The following is a 19251-nucleotide window of genomic DNA, read 5'->3' on the forward strand; positions in this document are numbered from 1 at the left end:
ACTGAGGTGAGATCACTATTTTTTAAAAAATATGAAAACAGCCAAACTATTTTACTTGGAAAAACAGCTTTTTACAGAGGAAGAGGAGGATAGAATAGAGGCAGAAATGTGGCCTAATGGTTGGGGCACTATACTGGGACTCCGGACACCTGGATTCAATTCCTGGCTCAGTCACTGCTTTGCTGGGTGATGTTGGGAAAGTGTCTTCCCTCCCTCTATCTCTGTTTCCCTATCTTTCAGATGGGAATAATGATAATGACCTCCTTTGTAAAACATTTTGAGATCTATGGATGAACAGCACTATATAAGAGCTAGGGATTATTATTAGAACAATAAATGTCCCCTTGGCCCTGTACCAGATCTGTAGATCCTGCAGTCTCAACAGGGGTATTTATGCAAGGACTAGAGGAGCCATAAGCATATGACATTACATCTTTTGTAGTGGTGCACAAGAAGGGGCTGCATCCTCACTACTAAACCAACAAAGCAAGTACGGCTGACCCTATTCTAAGCTCACTCCCTTTTGCCTACAGGCAGCAGAATGGCATGCCATCATTGGTTTTTGAGACTCCCACAATTTCTAAGCACAGCATGGTGACACAAGGGCAGAAACATAATGGTATTTTCAATTTCAATTCATCTAATAGAATATTCACTGATGGTTTAGATCCTCTTCCTGATGTTGTTGTCATTAATAAAAAAGCATTGCCTAAATCATAACATGTGATGTCTGTTTTCCTTCACCTCTTTTAGAGACTGTGTGGGCTAGTGGTCAGAGCAGAGAATGAGAAGAAATTCTGATCCTGGTTCTGCCACTGACTCAATGGATAGCCTTAGGCAAGTTACCTTACCTCGTCGTGCCTCACCTTCCAACGTATAATATGGGGTGATCATACTTATCTGCCCACCTCATTAAACTGAAGCACTATAAAAGAAAGAACTGTCCCAGTAGTTTCAGCATTAGCCTAGGACTTGGCTGAGCTGGGTTCAAACCCCCGTTCTTCCACAGACTTACCTGTGTGACCCTAAGCAACTCACTTAGCCTATCTGTGCTTCTGTTCCCCATCTATAAAATATAGCCCTTCCCTATCTCACAGAGGTGTTGTGAAGATAAATACATTAAAGATTGTGAGGCACTCTACTACTACAGTAATGGGGCCAGATAAATACCTTAAATAGATGGATAAACTTAATACATTTTCTGAGGGAACTATAATATAAACCAAGCTTGATATGAAAAAGTCCTGAGGCTCTTACTTGCATATGGTCTCCAGCCAAGACGATTCTTGTGTTTTTATTAGCTAATGCTAGAGGCATGATCGTCTCACACTCCATGGCCTGCGCAGCTTCATCTAATAGAATATGCGTAAAAAACCCTATAGAATCGAGAGAGACATCAGCAAATATACGAAATTGCAGATACAAAAAAAAAACAGTGATGACAATAGGATAAACTACTGAGAGCATTACATTCCGATATTCACCAGTGAAAACTATCCATACATTCATATGCAAATGAATGTCTACTAACTGCTAAAAACCATCCAAACAATAGCACAGCATATCAGATGGACAACAGTGGCCAACTGATTCAGAAAATTATTTTAACTTTTGCTTGAGAGAACATCTTTTCCCCCTGCCACAGTTGACAACAGTGGAGATAGTCAATCTGGAGCTTCCTTGATACAAACAAGAGGAGATCGCTGGCAGGATGTTCTCCAAATAGGTTTCTCGACTCTGGAATTTGCTTCCCTTCTGGGTCTGACAGAGCCCAGATTTGTTAACCTTCCAGACACACTGCCAAGTCCATCTATTCTTGCAGGCATTTAGATGATCAAGCACTTCAGCCCATGATGGACTTCAAACATGTGTGTAGTCCCATTGACTCTAGTGGCTCTACAACTGTTCTTAAATTTATACACAGACCAAAGTGCTTTGCTGGAATGGGACACTAGGGAAAGTAGGAGTTCACGAGGGGAGAAACTGGAGGGCAAAAGAATTTAAATAATACTGGGCCTGATCTTGGGACAAGAACCTGTCAACCCTCAAAGTAATAATTGGAAATTCTTATGTAATTAATATAATTAGTATATAATCTGTAGATCAGGCTACGCAGTCTATTCACTGGAAAATTCATAATTGGAAAAAACTGATGAACTAAAGCTTTGAACACAAAATTTTACATCTGTAATTGTGTTTCTTAAATGTATTGATGCTCTAGATAGGTAAAAGAGAAATATAAATATATATTTACATTTTTGAGAAATGTGTATATATATTTCTTAAAGATTTAAAATGGTGTCAGAGAACAATTTCAGTACAACGGAGTAAGATTTATTATATGTAAAAAAAAATCTAACAATCATTCTTTGAATTAATATAAAATTCAGGTATTGATTATAGACTAATAAATTATTCAATGCTGTATGACAAAAACTAAGAAAGTGAGCCTTGAACCCCCTGTAACAACTTTATATGAAAATACGCAGCCCTTTACCAAATAAGTAAGGTAAGAACTTTGGTCTCAAAGAGATCACATTCAAATTCTAAAATCTTGGAAAAAATGTATAATGATTTAGAATTTAACCTTATCCATAGCAGCGTGTCCAGCCATAAGGAATTAATCTTAAAAATATCTTTAAAGAGATTAGACATTCTCTAAATGTCAGATGAAATTTATTTGTGGATGAAGGAAAGTGATGGGCACTAAGCAGCCTTTGCCCCAGTGAATTAGTCTAGGTTACTTCAAATCAAATAATCTAGAAATAACAAATTAATCTCTTTTTAATGTAATGGTGTGTGCGCGCACATATGTATGTGCATGAGAGGGGAGGGGAAGGGGGAGGTCAGGGAGTCTCCACAGCTAAACAATCCACAAAAAGTACAGAATAATCTGTGGGTGTTTTGAAAAATAAATTATCTGATAAAGATATGAAAATATGTACTGTATGTGAAAAAGCAAGATACCACCACTAACAGCATCCCAAAGGCCTTGATTCAACAAAGCACTTAACATGTGCGTTAAGTCCATCCCTCTTCAGCAAAGTGTTTTGCTGGATCAGGGCCTGGAGAAAGCATGGTAGAAATGGTCAAATAGTTTCCACTGAAACAAAGTTTGACAAAGAGAGAAATAAAATATTCAGTATCCCCATCTCTCCCATGCTGGATCAGTTCTAAATAATGGACAATGCTGGTTTGTTTGTTTTTTCATTAAAGTTTGATTTTTTTTTTAAATTATCCCCATTTTTTAAATAAACAAAGTTCAGAATGAGGCTAATCTGAATACCAACAAATTTAGATTGTAACATTTAACACTTCTGTAACATTCACTAATTTAAAAGATTCGTATTTTCCTTCTTGTCTCTGGATCCAAAAGGGAAAACCAAAAAGAATATTGAGAGGGTTCATTTATGGCAAGGATGGGGAAAGACGTAAGAGACACTTTGACTGGCACTGAAAAATACTGAAAAAGACTATTTCTCAAAAGTATTTTAAAGATATTTCTTGTCTGAAATCTTCTCACCAGGTTCAAGATCCAGTTGACATAGATACTGTGAAGTATTCAAAGTAACAACTACTACTCGTTGTCTAAGAATATCTTCTTTCTGTGGCATCTGAAAGGTGGAATGTGTGCTTGAAATCAAACAGTATTGATGCACAACTGGGTGGACAGTCTTTACCCAGCGATTTCTGAAATATACCCTAGAAAAGAAGAGAGGGGCTCATTTTCTATAGGACTTAAACACAAAGACAACTTAACATTTCATAAGCTAAGATTCTGTTTTCTATTACATAAAACCAGCTCTTTTGGAAGTTAAATCTTGTCACAGTGTAGAACCGTAGCAACTGAGAATTATATTAATTAATTACATTATATTAATACATGTACACAGCTATTGGACTCAGTTCAACAGTGACTCATGTAACAACTATAAGAATACTGATGTTAATGAAACAGTAAGGCTAAGTACCAAGTATCTATGCATACATTGTACGGATAACTACCTGCTCTTAAGTGGTTGAATCCAATTCAGACAGTTAGCCTCTGAGCTTTAAGAAGCCTGGTTTGACTGTCATGTTTAACTTTTATTCTATTAAAACTCAATTCGTTGATACTTTGGGAGTATTTCATATACTGAAAAACAACGAGGAGTCCGGTGGCAACTTAAAGACTAACAGATGTATTTCGGCATGCTCCATGCATCTGAAGAAGTGGGTTTTTTACCCTTATGCCCAAATAAATCTGTTAGTCTTTAAGGTGCCATCGGACTCCTCATTGTTTTTGTGAATACAGACTAACACAGCTACCCCTCTGATACTTGGTTTCATATACTGAAATACCACTTTGGATCCTAATCCTGCAACTGACAGAGCATATGGCAGTAGTCCACTCTTGTGGTCAATTACAGCTTCAGGGTCTTAAAAAGTATGTGAAAGGATATTGCTCAAATCCTACCCTTCCTTTTACACTTATTGAATGTCTTGTAAACTCTAAGAATCAAACAGAAATTCTGTTAATTATCTTATTGTGAGGGGCCATAATAAAGATATACTATATGAAAGGAGGAGATAAAATGGGGGGGGATGAGGGGAGAAATTCTAGTAGCGGAAGTCAGGATTTTCCTTGACTAAACTTTAGTAACCTGGACATTGTCATCAAAGGCATGGAAGAGAAATGTCATCTTAAAACACATAAATAAGTTAATTTTAATGGGACATACTGTGTTATTTCAATAGAGAGCCTGCTTAAAAACTGATGGCATGATATGACCCAGTTTGTGAAAAGGAATGGAAGGAAAAAAAAAAAAAAGGCAGGGGAGAGGGACTTGGGCCATGATCCAGCAAAGCGCTTTAGCTTAAGTAATCCCACTGATATCAAAGGAGCTGTGCCAAATTGCACCAACTAAGGATCTGGCCCAAGATGTCTAAAATCAGCAAACAGGCATTCAAAAAACAGGGATTTATGCACCTAAGTACCAACATGATTGAAAGATGTGGGATTTGGACATCCTATGTACGAACTCATGTTTGAAAACTGGGCTCACAATATCTACAAAGATCCTATTCAATTACGCTCCATCTAACAAGACAAAAACAATTACTCAGGCTATTCTAAATTTGGTTTATGAAAACAAAGGTGATAATGTCCTTATGGGCCAATGAGCACAAAATGAAATGCAAAGAGATGCAAATGCATTCATAGATTCATAGATACTAAGGTCAGAAGGGACCACCATTATGATCATCTAGTCTGACCTCCTGCACAACGCAGGCCACAGAATTTCACCCACCCACTCCTGCGAAAAACCTCTCACCTATGTCTGAGCTATTGAAGTCCTCAAATTGTGGTTTAAAGACTTCAAGGAGCAGAGAATCCTCTAGCAAGTGATCCATGCCCCATGCTACAGAGGAAGGTGTTGCATTACTCTGAATGACTTAGTTATTCATCAAAGGTAAGACTTGAAATTGACATTAAGTTACAAAACAGAAACACATTTAAGCTAGAAGTCAATGCAGAAGGAAGTGATTTAAACTCCTGACTTACTCCAGTGAATATAGAAAAAAACCATTCTAATGATATAAATATGTAGTTATCACCAGCTTTCAAACTGATAATTTCAACTGCTATTTCATACCTCAGTATAACAAGACATGTGGAATACAGAACAAGGGACTGAGAGTAAGAGCCTAGATTCTATTCCTAAATGTGCCACTGACCTCCTGAGTGAAATAAGACCATTCACTCAATCTCTCTGATTCAGTTTCCCTGTCTGTTAAATGGGGATAATCCTTACCTATCACTTCGTAGAGGTATTTGTGAGGATTACTGAGTTTCATATGAGTTTATGTTTGTAAAGCACTTTGAGAATCTTGGCTGAAAGGTGCTATTGAAATGCAAAATATATGGTCATTAGATATTATTATACCACGCACTGCCTTTTATTACAAAAATTTAACTTTGCGTGACTCAGGTTGGCTGACAGCATCTCAAAAAGTATCTCTGCTCAACAATTAAGTTCTCTTATTTTGTTATGAGATTAAAAAGGGTAGCCTAGAGCAATTATTCACCACTGGCAGAAAAGGCTCATAGAATCTCAGAAAAATATGGTTTTAAGGGACCTCGAAGATCATATAATGCATTCCCCCTTTGTCCCCCCACCGAGGAAGTACTAAGTATACCTAGACCATCCCTGACAGGTGTTTGTCTAACCCATTCTTAAAGATGAAGATTTCACAATCTCCTTTGGTAACCACTTCCAGTTCTTAAGCATCCTTCACAGTTAGAAAATTCTTCCCAATATCTAACCTAATTTTGGTACAGACTACGTCAATTACTTCTTGTCCTACATTCAGTCGACAAGGAGAACAATTGATCTTTACACTTTTTATTGCAGCCCTTTACATATTTGAAGACTGTTACTAGGTCCACCCCCAGTCTTTTCCCCACAATAAACATGCCAAGTTTTTTTTAACCTTTCCTCATAGGTCAGGTTTTCTAAACATTTTATCATTTTTGGTGCTGTCCTCTAGACTCTCTCCAATTTGTCCACACCTTTCTCAAAGCATGGCACCCCAAAATGCAACAAAATACTCCACCAGAGGCCTCAACAGTACCAAGCAGAGCAGGACAATTATCTCCTGTATTTTACACATGGCACTCCTGTTAATACACCCCAGAATATATTAGCCTTTTTCACAAGTCCATCACATCGTTGACTCATATTCAATTTGTGATCCACTAGAACTCTCGGATCCTTTTCCACAGTAATACTGCCTAGCAAATTATTCCCCACTTTGTATTTGCACATTTCACTATTACTTCCTAAGCGTTGTACTTTGCCCTTGTCTTTATGGAATTTCATCTTGTTGATTTCAGACCAATTCTCAAATTTATAAGATCATTTTGAATTCTAATCCTGTCATCCAAAGTGCTTGCAATCCCTCTCGGCCTGGTGTTGTCCACAAAATGTATAAGCATACTCTCTGCCCCATTCTCAAAATTATTTATGAAAATATTGAATAATGCCAGACACAGGACAGACCACTGCGGGACCCCACTAGACACGTCCTTCAGTGTGACAGCAAATCATTAATAACTACTCTATGAGTTTGAAACCAGTTGTGCACCCACCTTGCAGTAAATGCCTGACAGATGTGAAAAACTGGGAAATGTCATGATATAAACCAATATTAATACTTTGCGACACTTTGAACATAGTGACTTTTTTTCGATGCAAATTGTGTCTTCAAAATCTGCTCCTGTAATTTCTTTGACTTTAAGGGCAGAAGGACCCATTATGATTATCTATTGTCTGACATGCATAACAAATGCCAGAGAATTTCACCCAGTAATTCCTGCATCAAGCCCACAACTTCTGGTTAAGCTAGAGTATACATTTTTGATTCCATGAATTTGAATACTTGCACTTGTAAGTATCTGACTGCAGGTGCTATCAGGCAGTTACAAGTGCAGGTACTCAAATTTGTGCCTGCAATTTATTTTGCTTGAGCAAAGTTACAAGTGCAAATGATATGGGTGTAAATTGTGGCCATGGAAAGGGAGGTTTGAACTCAGCCAGCTGAGAATTTAGGCCGCAATATCAAGCATATTATGTCAAGAACCCAAACAAAACACCTAAATTAAGAGGAAATTCAAATCTGAACATTGTGGCTCAGGCTGACCTATCTTTGCACAGAACTAGAATACACTGCACACAGTGAAAACCATAGGAAATACATGGTGAAACTGAAAAAAGAATGGAAAATGTACACAGCAATCTCTGTCAAGCAACTAGTACTTTGTAATAGAAAACCTGCAAAATCTCACAGCAGAGATCCATCCCTTTTCAGAATATGGCACTGTACATGTTGCGGTACTTTCTAATGCCATTTTAAAAAGCATTTCGGGTACAACCTGCAATTACAATGAAATCCATTTAAGTTATTTTTCTAATCTGATACAAGTATGTTCCAGAAAATGCATTTACTTTTGTTGAGGTCTACACTGATAAAAAGTATAGAGAGTGGATCAAATTCTCTGCTAGTCTAACTCTCTCCATTTGCTTCAGAGTTACACCGCAGAGAATTTGGCCCAATATGTCTGTTCAGTGTTCACCTGCATATTTTCTTCTGTTCCTCCACATTATACTGTTGTGGCTGAATTTCTATCAAATTGTTTGAGTGAGCAGGGCCAACAGTCTAACTGTAAAGTAACTAACTTCCACATGTGATTAAAATTCAAGTCCATCTCCATGCTTATGAGCTGTGTTGGGAATGCTCGTAAGTCACCTAGGGTAAATTTTCAAAAGCAACTGAGCGAATGAGCCAGGAATGGGGCCTTAGGCCTCAAGAAACGAACCTCTGGGACAAGCGAAAGGGAACCTCATTTCAACTCAAAAAGAAAATGAGTACTTGTGGCAATTGGTTAGTCTCTAAGGTGCCACAAGTACTCCTTTTCTTTTTGTGAATACAGACTAACACGGCTGCTACTCTGAAACCTATCATTTCAACTCAGGCTCTAGAAAGGAGGATCCTCTCAGCTTTTTTACCTAGAAAGGGTAAATGAGCACTGCTTTGGAGCATCCAAAGTCAACCTCCTTTCTGAACCAGGGAACATGAACATCTCTCCCCACTTCTTGGTAAGGTCGTCAGAATTCTCTCTCCTCTCCTCCCACCCCCCCACCCCCCGCTTCAGGACATGGTCCAGAGGACTCCACTTGAAGGAACTCCGGTTCTCATTCTCCAGAATTGGAGTCAGCTTTTTCTCATTTGAAATCCCTCAGATACAAGGCAGCTGGGAAGACTAAAAGTCTCATCTGAAGCCACTGTTAAAATTAAAAATCTAGGAAGTCCAAGGAATCAAAGAGAAACTTGAAAAGCAACTGATTTCTCCCTTATTTCTTCAAAATCACCGCTAAATAAAAAGGTGAATTATTAAATCTGAGCAGGAATGCTCACACTACAAAAGCAGAAAAAAAATTTCCTCTGGAAAAGTCTGAAGCCAAGAGAAAAAACCCCACACCTTTGGCACATATAACCAGCTACACCCGTTTCAGGTGGTATGGAACAAGAGCCCGTGTGAAGTTAAAGTAGATTCACAGTTGCCTTTTCACTCCTCCTTTGAGGTTAGGATAAGATCTCAGTGGGAATTTCCAGAAAAAGGTAAGTAACTAAAGAGGCAGATTTTCACATTTTATAAGAGTCAAGAACCCAAAATTTCCATGTCCCAAAAACAGTGTCCAAAAAGCTTATGTACAGGTAATTTCTCTGGCTACAGGCATGATTATTCCCTCGGAGAAGGACATTTTTCCCTGAAAGGGATTCGATTAAAAGAAAGATAAAGAGCTCCCTGAGAATGGATTCTGACGGGCTGGCAGCTGTCCTGTAAGCTGCTCTCTGTGCTACATGTTTAGGTAGCATTTCTATGGCATGGTGCAATGGCTTTAAGTCCATCAGCACCATTAAGCATAACAATTTCGGCTCTCTAGTGAAAGATGTTGTCTTAGCTCTGCTTTTATGCCCAATGCTTCCACAAATATCATGCATTCTTCTGCCACAGCCATGGGCCCCAGATCTGCAGCTAAGTTATACTCACCAGTTGTATCCTTGGAATGCTGGTGATTATTCTAAGTTTCTACATGCTTCATAATTCTCTGGTTCAAATGCTATTCAAATAAACATTGGAAAAGGTAGTGCCTGATAATATTGGCATACCAAAAATGCTTTCTTCTGGTTACTAAAAGGATATTCAAGCAATTATGCAGCTCAAAGCAGTCCTTTTGGACCCAGCATCGGCAGAAGCATAGCCCCAGAGATTCCAACTATAAGCCTAAAAAGTACTGGAACAAAGGCAGCAGGGGAAAGTCATCCAGCTCTTCTGCTGTGTCTGCCTGCCCTCAAAGCCTCTGTACGACAAGCTAAGGCCTTTGGTTGGATATAGGCACATGGGGAACTACCTGTCAATTTCTTCCTGTACTGGCAAGCCTCCACAAAGAGATTAGCAAGTCCTGGAAGCAGTTCAGCATGGACGCCTCCTGGAAGTGACATGACAAAACATTCTTCATCCAATCTCCGCTGTCCAAAACCACACAAAAAAACACTAGTTATGCAAGAATTCTGTCACCTTCTTACTCTGGGGGCCAGAAAGTCTGTACAATACCAGAAACATTCTCAAGGCTATCCTATGTATTTTTTTTTATCATCCACAAGAGGACAAGGGAGTCAAAGTATTATTAAACCTAACGCAGCTCAATGCCAGCATAAGAAAAACTAAAAAAATAACGAACTCCCAGATGGAAACATCTGTTTCAGCCTTTGCTGCAATACACCTGGGAGATTTCCTAATCTCAATAGATCTGGCTGTCATTTCACATCCCTACCACAGCGTGCTGCTGCTTTTTCATGTCCCCTTCACATACGAGGATCTCTAATTTAAATCCTAGTCACTCCCCATCAACCCCTCTGCTGCTCTTTGGTTTAGTGACTACCCTAAAAGCCCATGCACATCTAGCCCTGTGGGAAGATATGCTGATTCACACCAGAAGTTCCTGCCACTGCCTCATCTGGAGACAATGAAGAGGAGCCCCAAACATGGGAGGGCCCCTCCTGCCCACCTGGCTCCAGCCCCAAATCGGAGTCCGCCTCGGTACCAGCCATGGTACCTGCCGCAGTACCTTCCCTGGTACTTATTGTAGCCATGATGCCGGACACGGTGCCACTGGGTCTGGTGCCGGTCCTGCTGTTGGTGCTGGCCCTGCTGTCAGTGCTGGGCGCAGTACCAATTGTGGCACTAGCAGTGGTAGCGGTGGCTGATGCTTGGGAGAGATCTCTGGCCCTAGACGCAGTTCTTCTCTCAGAAGCGACCGAAAAGGAGCGGGCCGAGGCGGACCACTGGGACTGGTGGTCAGCCCACGGGGTCCAGAAGGGCCACTGAGTCGGCATCTGAGATGGCACTTGCCATTGTGGTGGCCACGGTACTAGGGAGAAAGTTTGAGTCATCCCTACTGTCTGGGGAGTGCCAGGGGCTACGGTGCCAACTTCTCCCGGGACACCAATGAGTCCATGTCCGATATGTACTCCAATGGGTCCGCGCACGGAGACCATGGTGGCACCATGCCTGTCGGTGCTGGGGCAATGGAGACCATTGCCGAGACAGAGCCTGCTTGCCTGTGGACTGCACCGGTGGCCTCTGTGTCGTTTGGGGCCTCGGGGCCAGGGCAGCGGCACCGTGATCGGGAGAGTGCGGACCCGTCAGAGATATTGGGTCCTGCGCCGCCTCATAAGTTTTGGGTGTGGAAGGGAGGCCCAAATCTTCCACCTGGGTCTCCTCCGGTGGCACCGGACTCAACGGTCCTTCCCATGGACCTGGGGTCGACGGTGCCAGCTGTTGAGCTGGGGGGGAGGTGCGGTCTTGCATCAGTTGCCCTACCCTTCGGTGCTTCCCATTTCCTTGCATGGGAAAGCGAGCGCCCTCTATCAGTCTTCCTGTGCTTCTTCTTTGGGACAGGAGACTGCAAGCGGTGCCAAGATTGAGACTGTGCCGTGCTTGGTGCTGGGGAGTGCCGGTGCCGAGGGTCTCTGACTCCAGAGTCCTTCCTCAGCACCTCCCGGACTGAAGCCGGCGCGTTGCACACCGATGCTGAGGAGCTCAGTGCTGTGTCCATGGGATTCAACTCAGACTGAGGGCGGAGAGCTGTTTCCATTAGCAGTAACTTTAATCTGTGATCCCTCCCTTTCTTCATGTGGGGCGAAAACTCCTACAGATCTTACATCTGTCTGTTTGATGAGTCTCCCCCAAGCACTTTAGATAAGCTGAGCGTGGGTCGCCCTTGGGCATGGGCTTCTGCCAAACCTCACATGGCTTAAACCCCTGGGTCTGAGGCATGCCCCAGGCCCGGGAGAGGGATGGGGAAACGGGGGAGGGAAACACCCCTCAGTACCTCAAGTCCAAATATCTAACTAACTATAACACCTTTTTTAAAACTATCTGTAACTATTTACTAAAAACTACACTAGAGGATCGCTCGTTGAACACGAGAGCCTAACGCTCCGACGACCGTCACTGCCGGTAAGAAGGAACTGGAGAGGTGGCGGGTCGGCGGGGCACTATATGTGGCACCATGAAAGCACGACTCCATGGGTCTCCAGAGCCAACCCGACAGATGCTGCTAGGGGAAAAACCTTCCAGTACACACCCCTAATTGGATATGAGCAAGCACTCAAAGAAGAAATCTAATTATAGAATAAACCACCCGTTTTGAGATGTGACTACCCTGTTTTTTTGACATTCTCAGCTGTGTCCCACATCAGGCACGGTCACATAAGCTACCTCTTCTCAACTATCTCATTCATGGGAGGAATGAACAGCCATGAATAATGTTTTTATTCTTTCACTGGCGGTGGTTACACTCACTGACTGGTCAAATGAAAAAGTTTCGATTTTTTTAAATTAATACTTTACAGCTTTGGAAAAATTCTGTTGATGGCTTCCCAAGCAGGCAAACCCAACAGTGTTCGCATCACAAGTGTGAAAGCACTGAAGCTGCCCTCCGTCTCTGAAGATTAGAGAAGAGACTATATGGAATAAAGGAAATTAGCAGATGAGTAAATTTCCATTAGTGACCCCTTAAGCCTACACTACACCAATGCCAAAAATCTTCAGAAAAAGCACGTCCAACCCTCCACAGCTGAACGGATGGACACAAATGATATCTGAGAGAAGAGAGAGGAAAAGAAATTCTCTGAGCTCCAGCAGGGGATTGAAGGATCTACTGCAGGTCAGAGCAGGTTCAACCATAATGCACAATCTGTTTCTATTTAAAATATTGTGTTTTTCAGTTTTCTCTCATTCTCACATATAATTACATCTGAATTCCTTCACATTCCTATAGATCCCTCCTACAGAGGCTTTCTGAATATATCATTAAACAGTATTTCCCTAACCATATTATTTTCTCATCTCTTTCCTCCACAGCTTCCCAAATCAACATCTCCTACCTCCATGTGCCCTACCTACAACACCTCCGTGCCTCCATATCACATTGAAAAAACCTATTTATTCCTTACTTTAAAGGTGTAACAAAGAGTGAAAAATTGGCATGGAATGGCACTCATTTTGTACTGAAAACTATACTTAAAATTATGCTGACATTTCCAATATAAACTCTTGCTATTACCTCATAATTTCCTGAAAAAAAATCCATCCTGAGTTACAATTTCCCATGCTTGGTCTCAGCTCTTTACGTTTTTGTCTTTGTAACTGTGACAGTACAAAGCAAAACCAATAGAGGGATGAGTTCTTTCATTTTTTTTCCATTTAAACAATTGGGAAATTAAAGGCAGATTTGTATAGTGTAAAACTCAAGCTACAATTTTTAACACTCAAACATCAGGAAGGAAAAACAAAACTTAGCCTCCCATAGTCATCTTAACTCACTTACCCTACACATAAGGAATATTCCAGCTCATTAGTTATTTTTAAAATATGTATTTTATACAAGGGGCTAATGTACAATGGTCTCAATTCTGACCTCAGATACACACATTCAGCTCCAAATGACTGAGGCTACATCTTAGCTATGAAGTTAATGTAAGTTATCTACACTCCAGTTAACTCCTCTTGAGTAAGACTAGCTTGAGTGAGAGCAGCCACACTCCAATATAAGACTTGAGCCGCAAAGAGTGACTGTGTTAGCAGCTAATGAGTTGTGCTCGGATGAGCTGTAGTCTATCCCACTAATGGGCCACTACCTCAAGTTAAAAGCACCAGACTCAAAGAAAAGGTTTTGTGGGGGGGACTCAAGTTATAACTTGAGTTAACTCTGCAGTGAAGTTGCGTGAATAAAACTGGCCCCCTACATATCTAACATTGGTGAGCTAAGGTTATTAAGATAGCCTCAACTTCTGCACCTCCTAACATTTCAGCGTTTAAGGCAGAAGTCAGTGGGACTCCACACAAGTGCAAGGGTCTAGACTAGCAGTTCCCAGTGTAAACTTAATATTACATTAATGTAAAGTGATGTATTTAATATAAAATTGTATTCACTGTAAAATTAATCTGAAATCTCCTGTATATTAATCAGTGAGAACGTTTAATATCCATTTAACATGCAGAGCTAAAGGTATCTCCGGGGAAATGAATGCTAATGGGTGTTGCTTGTTGTTTAGCATGATTTTTTTGTTTTAGCTTGCTAATGTTCTTCTGATTGCTTATAACCAATTATGTAAATAACCTGTTCTCTAACACAGTCGATGTTTGTTTTAATTCAGATTCTAAGAATTGCTCTGAAGGATTTATTTTTATAAATTTTATATCTCCTGAAGCCTTGCACTCTGGGGACCCTATGCCAACGGGGGTCTTTGAACACTACCACAGTACAAACAAAGTAAGTAAGAAATAACAATAATAATAATATAGTGTGCAATAAAAGTTTTCATTGCACTCCTTTGGGGTGACCTACATAATATCTTAAGCTTCGCTATACATCAATAATAAAGCTATCTCCAATCATCCTTTTTAGCATATCACACTATCATGTATTTACTATATTTTTGCTTTGAAGGTGCTTAAATAAACAAATCATTATTTTATTAGAGACCATATTTGAATTTAAAGCAGAGTATTCAAAACTTAAAAAATTCTACAACTTCAAGCACTGCACCATTGATAGAGTAATTTATTCACTTTATAGATAACCTAAACCACAAAATATATGCATACAAAAATTATGCAAGTGTCACTGCTTAACAAATATTAAGTCATCTGTCCCTTGAAAATAAATGTTACTGTCATCCCAACTAATCTACAGAAACATTCTTAGTAAAGATAATATTTAACTATTTCATCACTTGTATAGTAAATAAAAGAAAACCTAAAGCAAACTGTTCAGTCATCTATAAACACATCAATCACTATAAGTACCATTTCCTGCCTTGACACTTAACTGCTCCACTTGATATTTTCCTAGAATATAGAAAAAGGCTTATGGCACTACTTAAACTAATGGCAATGATTTTAATTGGAAACTTTCATCCTGACAGACAGAATTAAAGAAGCAAGCAAAGGACTAAGTCTTCTTTACTCTAATTAGAGTAGCTATGAAAACACAAAATGTACTGCTGGTAGGGCAATTATCTTAACGACTGAAGAACAGCCTTTCCTATCCAGACTGCTCAACAAAACACCTCATGAACAATAATATCAAAGACACCTGACAGATCCAATATACTCGGCACAGACACTTGACCTTTCTCAATGCTAGAATGGGATCATCCACCAAAGAAATAAAATGCTTTCTTTGTGCCATGCCAAGCTCTAAAAACAGATGAAAGGAACTCAAAGAAACATGAAGAGTCAAAGCTAAAGTTGTCTCATCAAAAATGTCTCAGTAACCTTCCCCAAAAAAGCAAATATTCAAGACTGGGCAGTAACTGACAAGAATATTAATATCAAGTGATAGCTTCTTAGTACGGTCATAACCACTGTGGGCTTAACTGCTGGCACCTTGCCCTCCTGAAAGTAAGCATTAATCAACCCCTTCATTGATGGATGCAAAACCTCTGCACAGGGTTTCCACAGAAAGGCAACAGTCCATCTCAGACGCTATAGCCCAGAATTCTTTTGCCACACCAGAAATCCAGGTGAAATCCCACTGTTAATGGTGAATATGTCTCCTCCTGTTTCAACACTATTCAGCTATTAAACTGTCAGAGATTGATTTCATAATCTGTAATAACTGTCTAAGAATACAATCATTTAACTCAGAGAGTCATATCAATTATTAAAAATCAATCTGTCATCTCTAGCCATCAGATGTGAACAACACACTGCATACTAGACTAGTTCAGGTAATTGGATAACAAAACACTAATTTACTGTGCAACAAAAGCCAATGGTACTATATACAAATTACCAAGCTATCGTTTGATGTTCCTCTGAACAGAGAAATCTTTTTCATCACCAACAATTTCAGAATACAGCAATAACTAATAATAGTATCAAGTACTTAGCACTTTTCATCAGTAGATCTCAAAGCACTTTACAAAGGAAGTAAGTACCATCATCTCCATTTTATACATGGAGAAATGGCACGGAAGTGAAAAGACTTGCCCAATGTCATCAAGCAGTCTCGTGGCAGAGTTAGAAATAGAAACCTGGCTTCCTGAGTACCAGTCCAATGCTCTGTCCACTAAGCCAATTTATTTTTCACAATACCCACTTCTCCAAGCAGAAATTAAATATAAAAACATGCATGTGTAATATATTTAGAACATCGGGATTTGTCCAGTTTTCTACAGAGATCAAGAGATTAAATAAATTTACAATAAAACATACTTTGCAATGTAGATGGAACCTGAATGCCACTGGTGTGTAAGTGCAAATGACAACTTTAGGGAGCCTATCAGCATTACTATTTTTAGCACTTATGCCCTGACTTTGACAGGCAGTTAGTCTGCAAGTACTGAGGTCTATTACAACTCTTAACACCACATGCCACATACCTGAAGGCCAAACAACAAAAAAATGCATTTATCTTTTGAGCTATAGAAGCTTACTCATGGCATAAAAACCTTGAAAAAATATCAGAGTAGGTAGTCTTTTGATTTCTTACAAAGCACAACAGCTGAATGGGGTCCTTATGTCTGTATGGGTCAAGCAAGATGCATGTTCTTCTACGTAAGTAGTAAACTTATCAGTATCCAAACTGAAAATTAAACCATTCACAATGGCCTATATGTATAAAGTCTCGCATCAGAACATTCCATGTGTACTGCAGGCAACTTCCTGTCCACCAGGATGAATTCCACTGAATAACACTGAACTCCTGTTAAAATAGATACTGCTGAGGAATGAGTGCAATTTTAAGGCTACAGGACTGAACAGCAGCCCGATAGCAAGATAATTCCAGGGGAAAGTCCACAATCACTTATGATGTTCCATTTTTGGCTTCTGCTATGATCAGAGATTTCACAATCTGGTTTCTTAAATATCCAACTGTGTAGTGAATGTGACCCAGAAAACATGCTTCTCATAGATAAGGACAATAACTTTAGTGATACGACTAATTTGGTTTTATTTTGGGAGTCTGGCATAGCTATCTCTTTCATTCCAGTGCAACTACCAATGCTGTAAAGCCCCTTCTATTTAATTATGCTGATTTTCACAATTAGCTGCTTAACAACCTACAGTACTTTTTAAAAGCAAATGTTTTTAAAGAAGTTAAGAAATGTATAAAAGCCCCCAAAAAAGGAAAATCTGTGCTCCTTTCATTTTTTAAAAAGTGGGAAATTACCACAGGAGGAAAATTATTACTTATATAATCTCACTCACAAACTACAGCAACACTTTCTGAAGTAATCAAAACCCAGTGCCAATTATATTCAAATTAAAACATTTAATGACTTTTTATAAAAGATAATATTTGAATTGCAGTTGAAAGAAAATAAAACTGCCTTCTTGAAAGAATCGTGTATTAACTTTACCGTGAAAAAATATAATTTTTTTTAACCAACTGACATACGTTTTTGAGAGTCAGACTGCAAAGTTGAATGGGAGCCCTGTGCCCAGAAAGAGGCCAAAATTTGGCTCCTGTAGCATAAACAGAATTTTTTACAACTCACACTGCACTCTTTTACAATGTTAAATCACATATTCTCCCCCCATTTCATTGACTACATCTGGTCATTGAAAAGAGGGAGAATATTTCCTTCCATCCCCCACTAACAACAACAGTAGAAGATGTATATAATGCCTTTCATCCCAAAGTGCTTTACAAAGTGCATTATAAGACATTCCTAAGGTGTAGTCGCCTCTGAGGCAGCTTTAAAAAAACCCACAATAAATATGTGCATCTGCCTTTATTTAGACTCCCTGGGCCAGATTCTCAACTTGTGTAAATTGTCATAATTGAAATGATGTCAACAGAGCTATGACAATTTACACTAGCTGTGGATCTGGCAGCCTCTGCGTAACCCTACAGACTTGAATGAGGTTGCACAGCTTAGAAGTTGCATAGTAGCATTTTACCTTACATTAAGTTGCAAGTTAATATGGTGTATTCACATCTTGATGCTCAGAGAATCATGCACATAAATTCCCACACTTTTAGATGAAAATACACCACACTGGCAGTAAGTTATACAGCATGATCACTTAGCAAAATCTTCCAAAAGACTTTCCTCTGCCGATAACTGAATTCCTCTTCATTGTCTTATTGTAAATTTAAATCCTCTTCCCCTAATTTTTCCTTAGCTAATTCCCCCAAGACACCCATGTCAAGCACATTTATTCACATATACAAATTACTTCAATCTGCCCTTTTAGAAGAGGCCAAACTAAATTCACATGATTCTCTAAATATACAGCTTCTATGACATCAAGAGATTGCTTCAAAAAGCCATGTGGGTCGCCCCACTTTCCAAATTACCATGGTAAAGGTGTGCCAAAATCTTTTTCAAAGTACAATCCAATTAATCTCCATTTTATTTCATCATAGTAGCTTTTAGAGGAGCATATCAAAAGTTTGCTCAGCTAGGAAAGACACATTTATCAATAGAAATAATAAAAGCTTAAAAAAGGATGTCTTTATCTTTATTTAACATATGAAACAAAATCACTGACAATATGCTTCACTTTCCATTTTATCCATATTCCTCTTAAACAGACGGCGCTGTTTAAAGCACTGCTGTTACACGCCAATGTGCTTTTAAGTGTTAACAGTTCTTTAAACTTTTTTTTTTACAGACACCTTTTCTTAAGAATAGTATTTTATAGAGACATAATAAACCTTAAAGAATACCTGAGAGGTCTCGCCTGGGGATTGCCTGCTTCTACATATGGATGTAAATAATCCTTTATGTAGAGATCAGCAGCACTATTAGAATGGGTGCAAATGAGAATCCTGCTGGAATAAATGGTGCAAATAAAAAAGCAATGAAGAAACAGAAAACAATTCAAAGCAGTAAAATACAAAAAAAAGGGAACAGTGGCCATCTTCCTACACATTTCCCTCAATGAAACTAGTCACTGGCCTAGCCCAAGTTTATAATTCAATGATGCCCCTTAACTCACTTTTTCAGATAGGAAAAGATTTAAACTTTAAATACAACTTTTAAAAAGTATTTTGTGATTATTAATCTAACCTATATCTTAAATAAAACACAGCCTTTATTGTCTGACACACCCCACAGCTTTCCACATCAAGTGAATGGCATCTATTCTACATTATGCCAATTGTATTGTTTTTTTTTAAA

General features: G+C 39.3%; 1 protein-coding gene across 6 annotated transcripts in view; it reads right to left on the reverse strand.

The window, feature by feature from the left end:
• HELZ (helicase with zinc finger) overlaps positions 1-19251 on the reverse strand; it is a 149483-nt gene that overhangs the window by 62758 nt on the left and 67474 nt on the right. For 5 of the 6 annotated variants that reach the window (XM_073310828.2, XM_073310832.2, XM_073310831.2 and 2 more), the window contains 3 exons: positions 18798-18902; positions 3524-3702; positions 1258-1376 (listed from right to left, as the gene is read on the reverse strand). In XM_073310828.2, the coding sequence (XP_073166929.2) occupies positions 1258-1376; positions 3524-3702; positions 18798-18902 (403 nt within the window). The remainder of the gene's footprint in view (positions 1-1257; positions 1377-3523; positions 3703-18797; positions 18903-19251) is intronic. The other variant, XM_073310830.2, reaches the window with a different exon arrangement.

The sequence above is a fragment of the Lepidochelys kempii genome, chromosome 14, assembly GCF_965140285.1.
Source record: "Lepidochelys kempii isolate rLepKem1 chromosome 14, rLepKem1.hap1, whole genome shotgun sequence".
Lineage (NCBI taxonomy): Eukaryota > Metazoa > Chordata > Testudines > Cheloniidae > Lepidochelys > Lepidochelys kempii.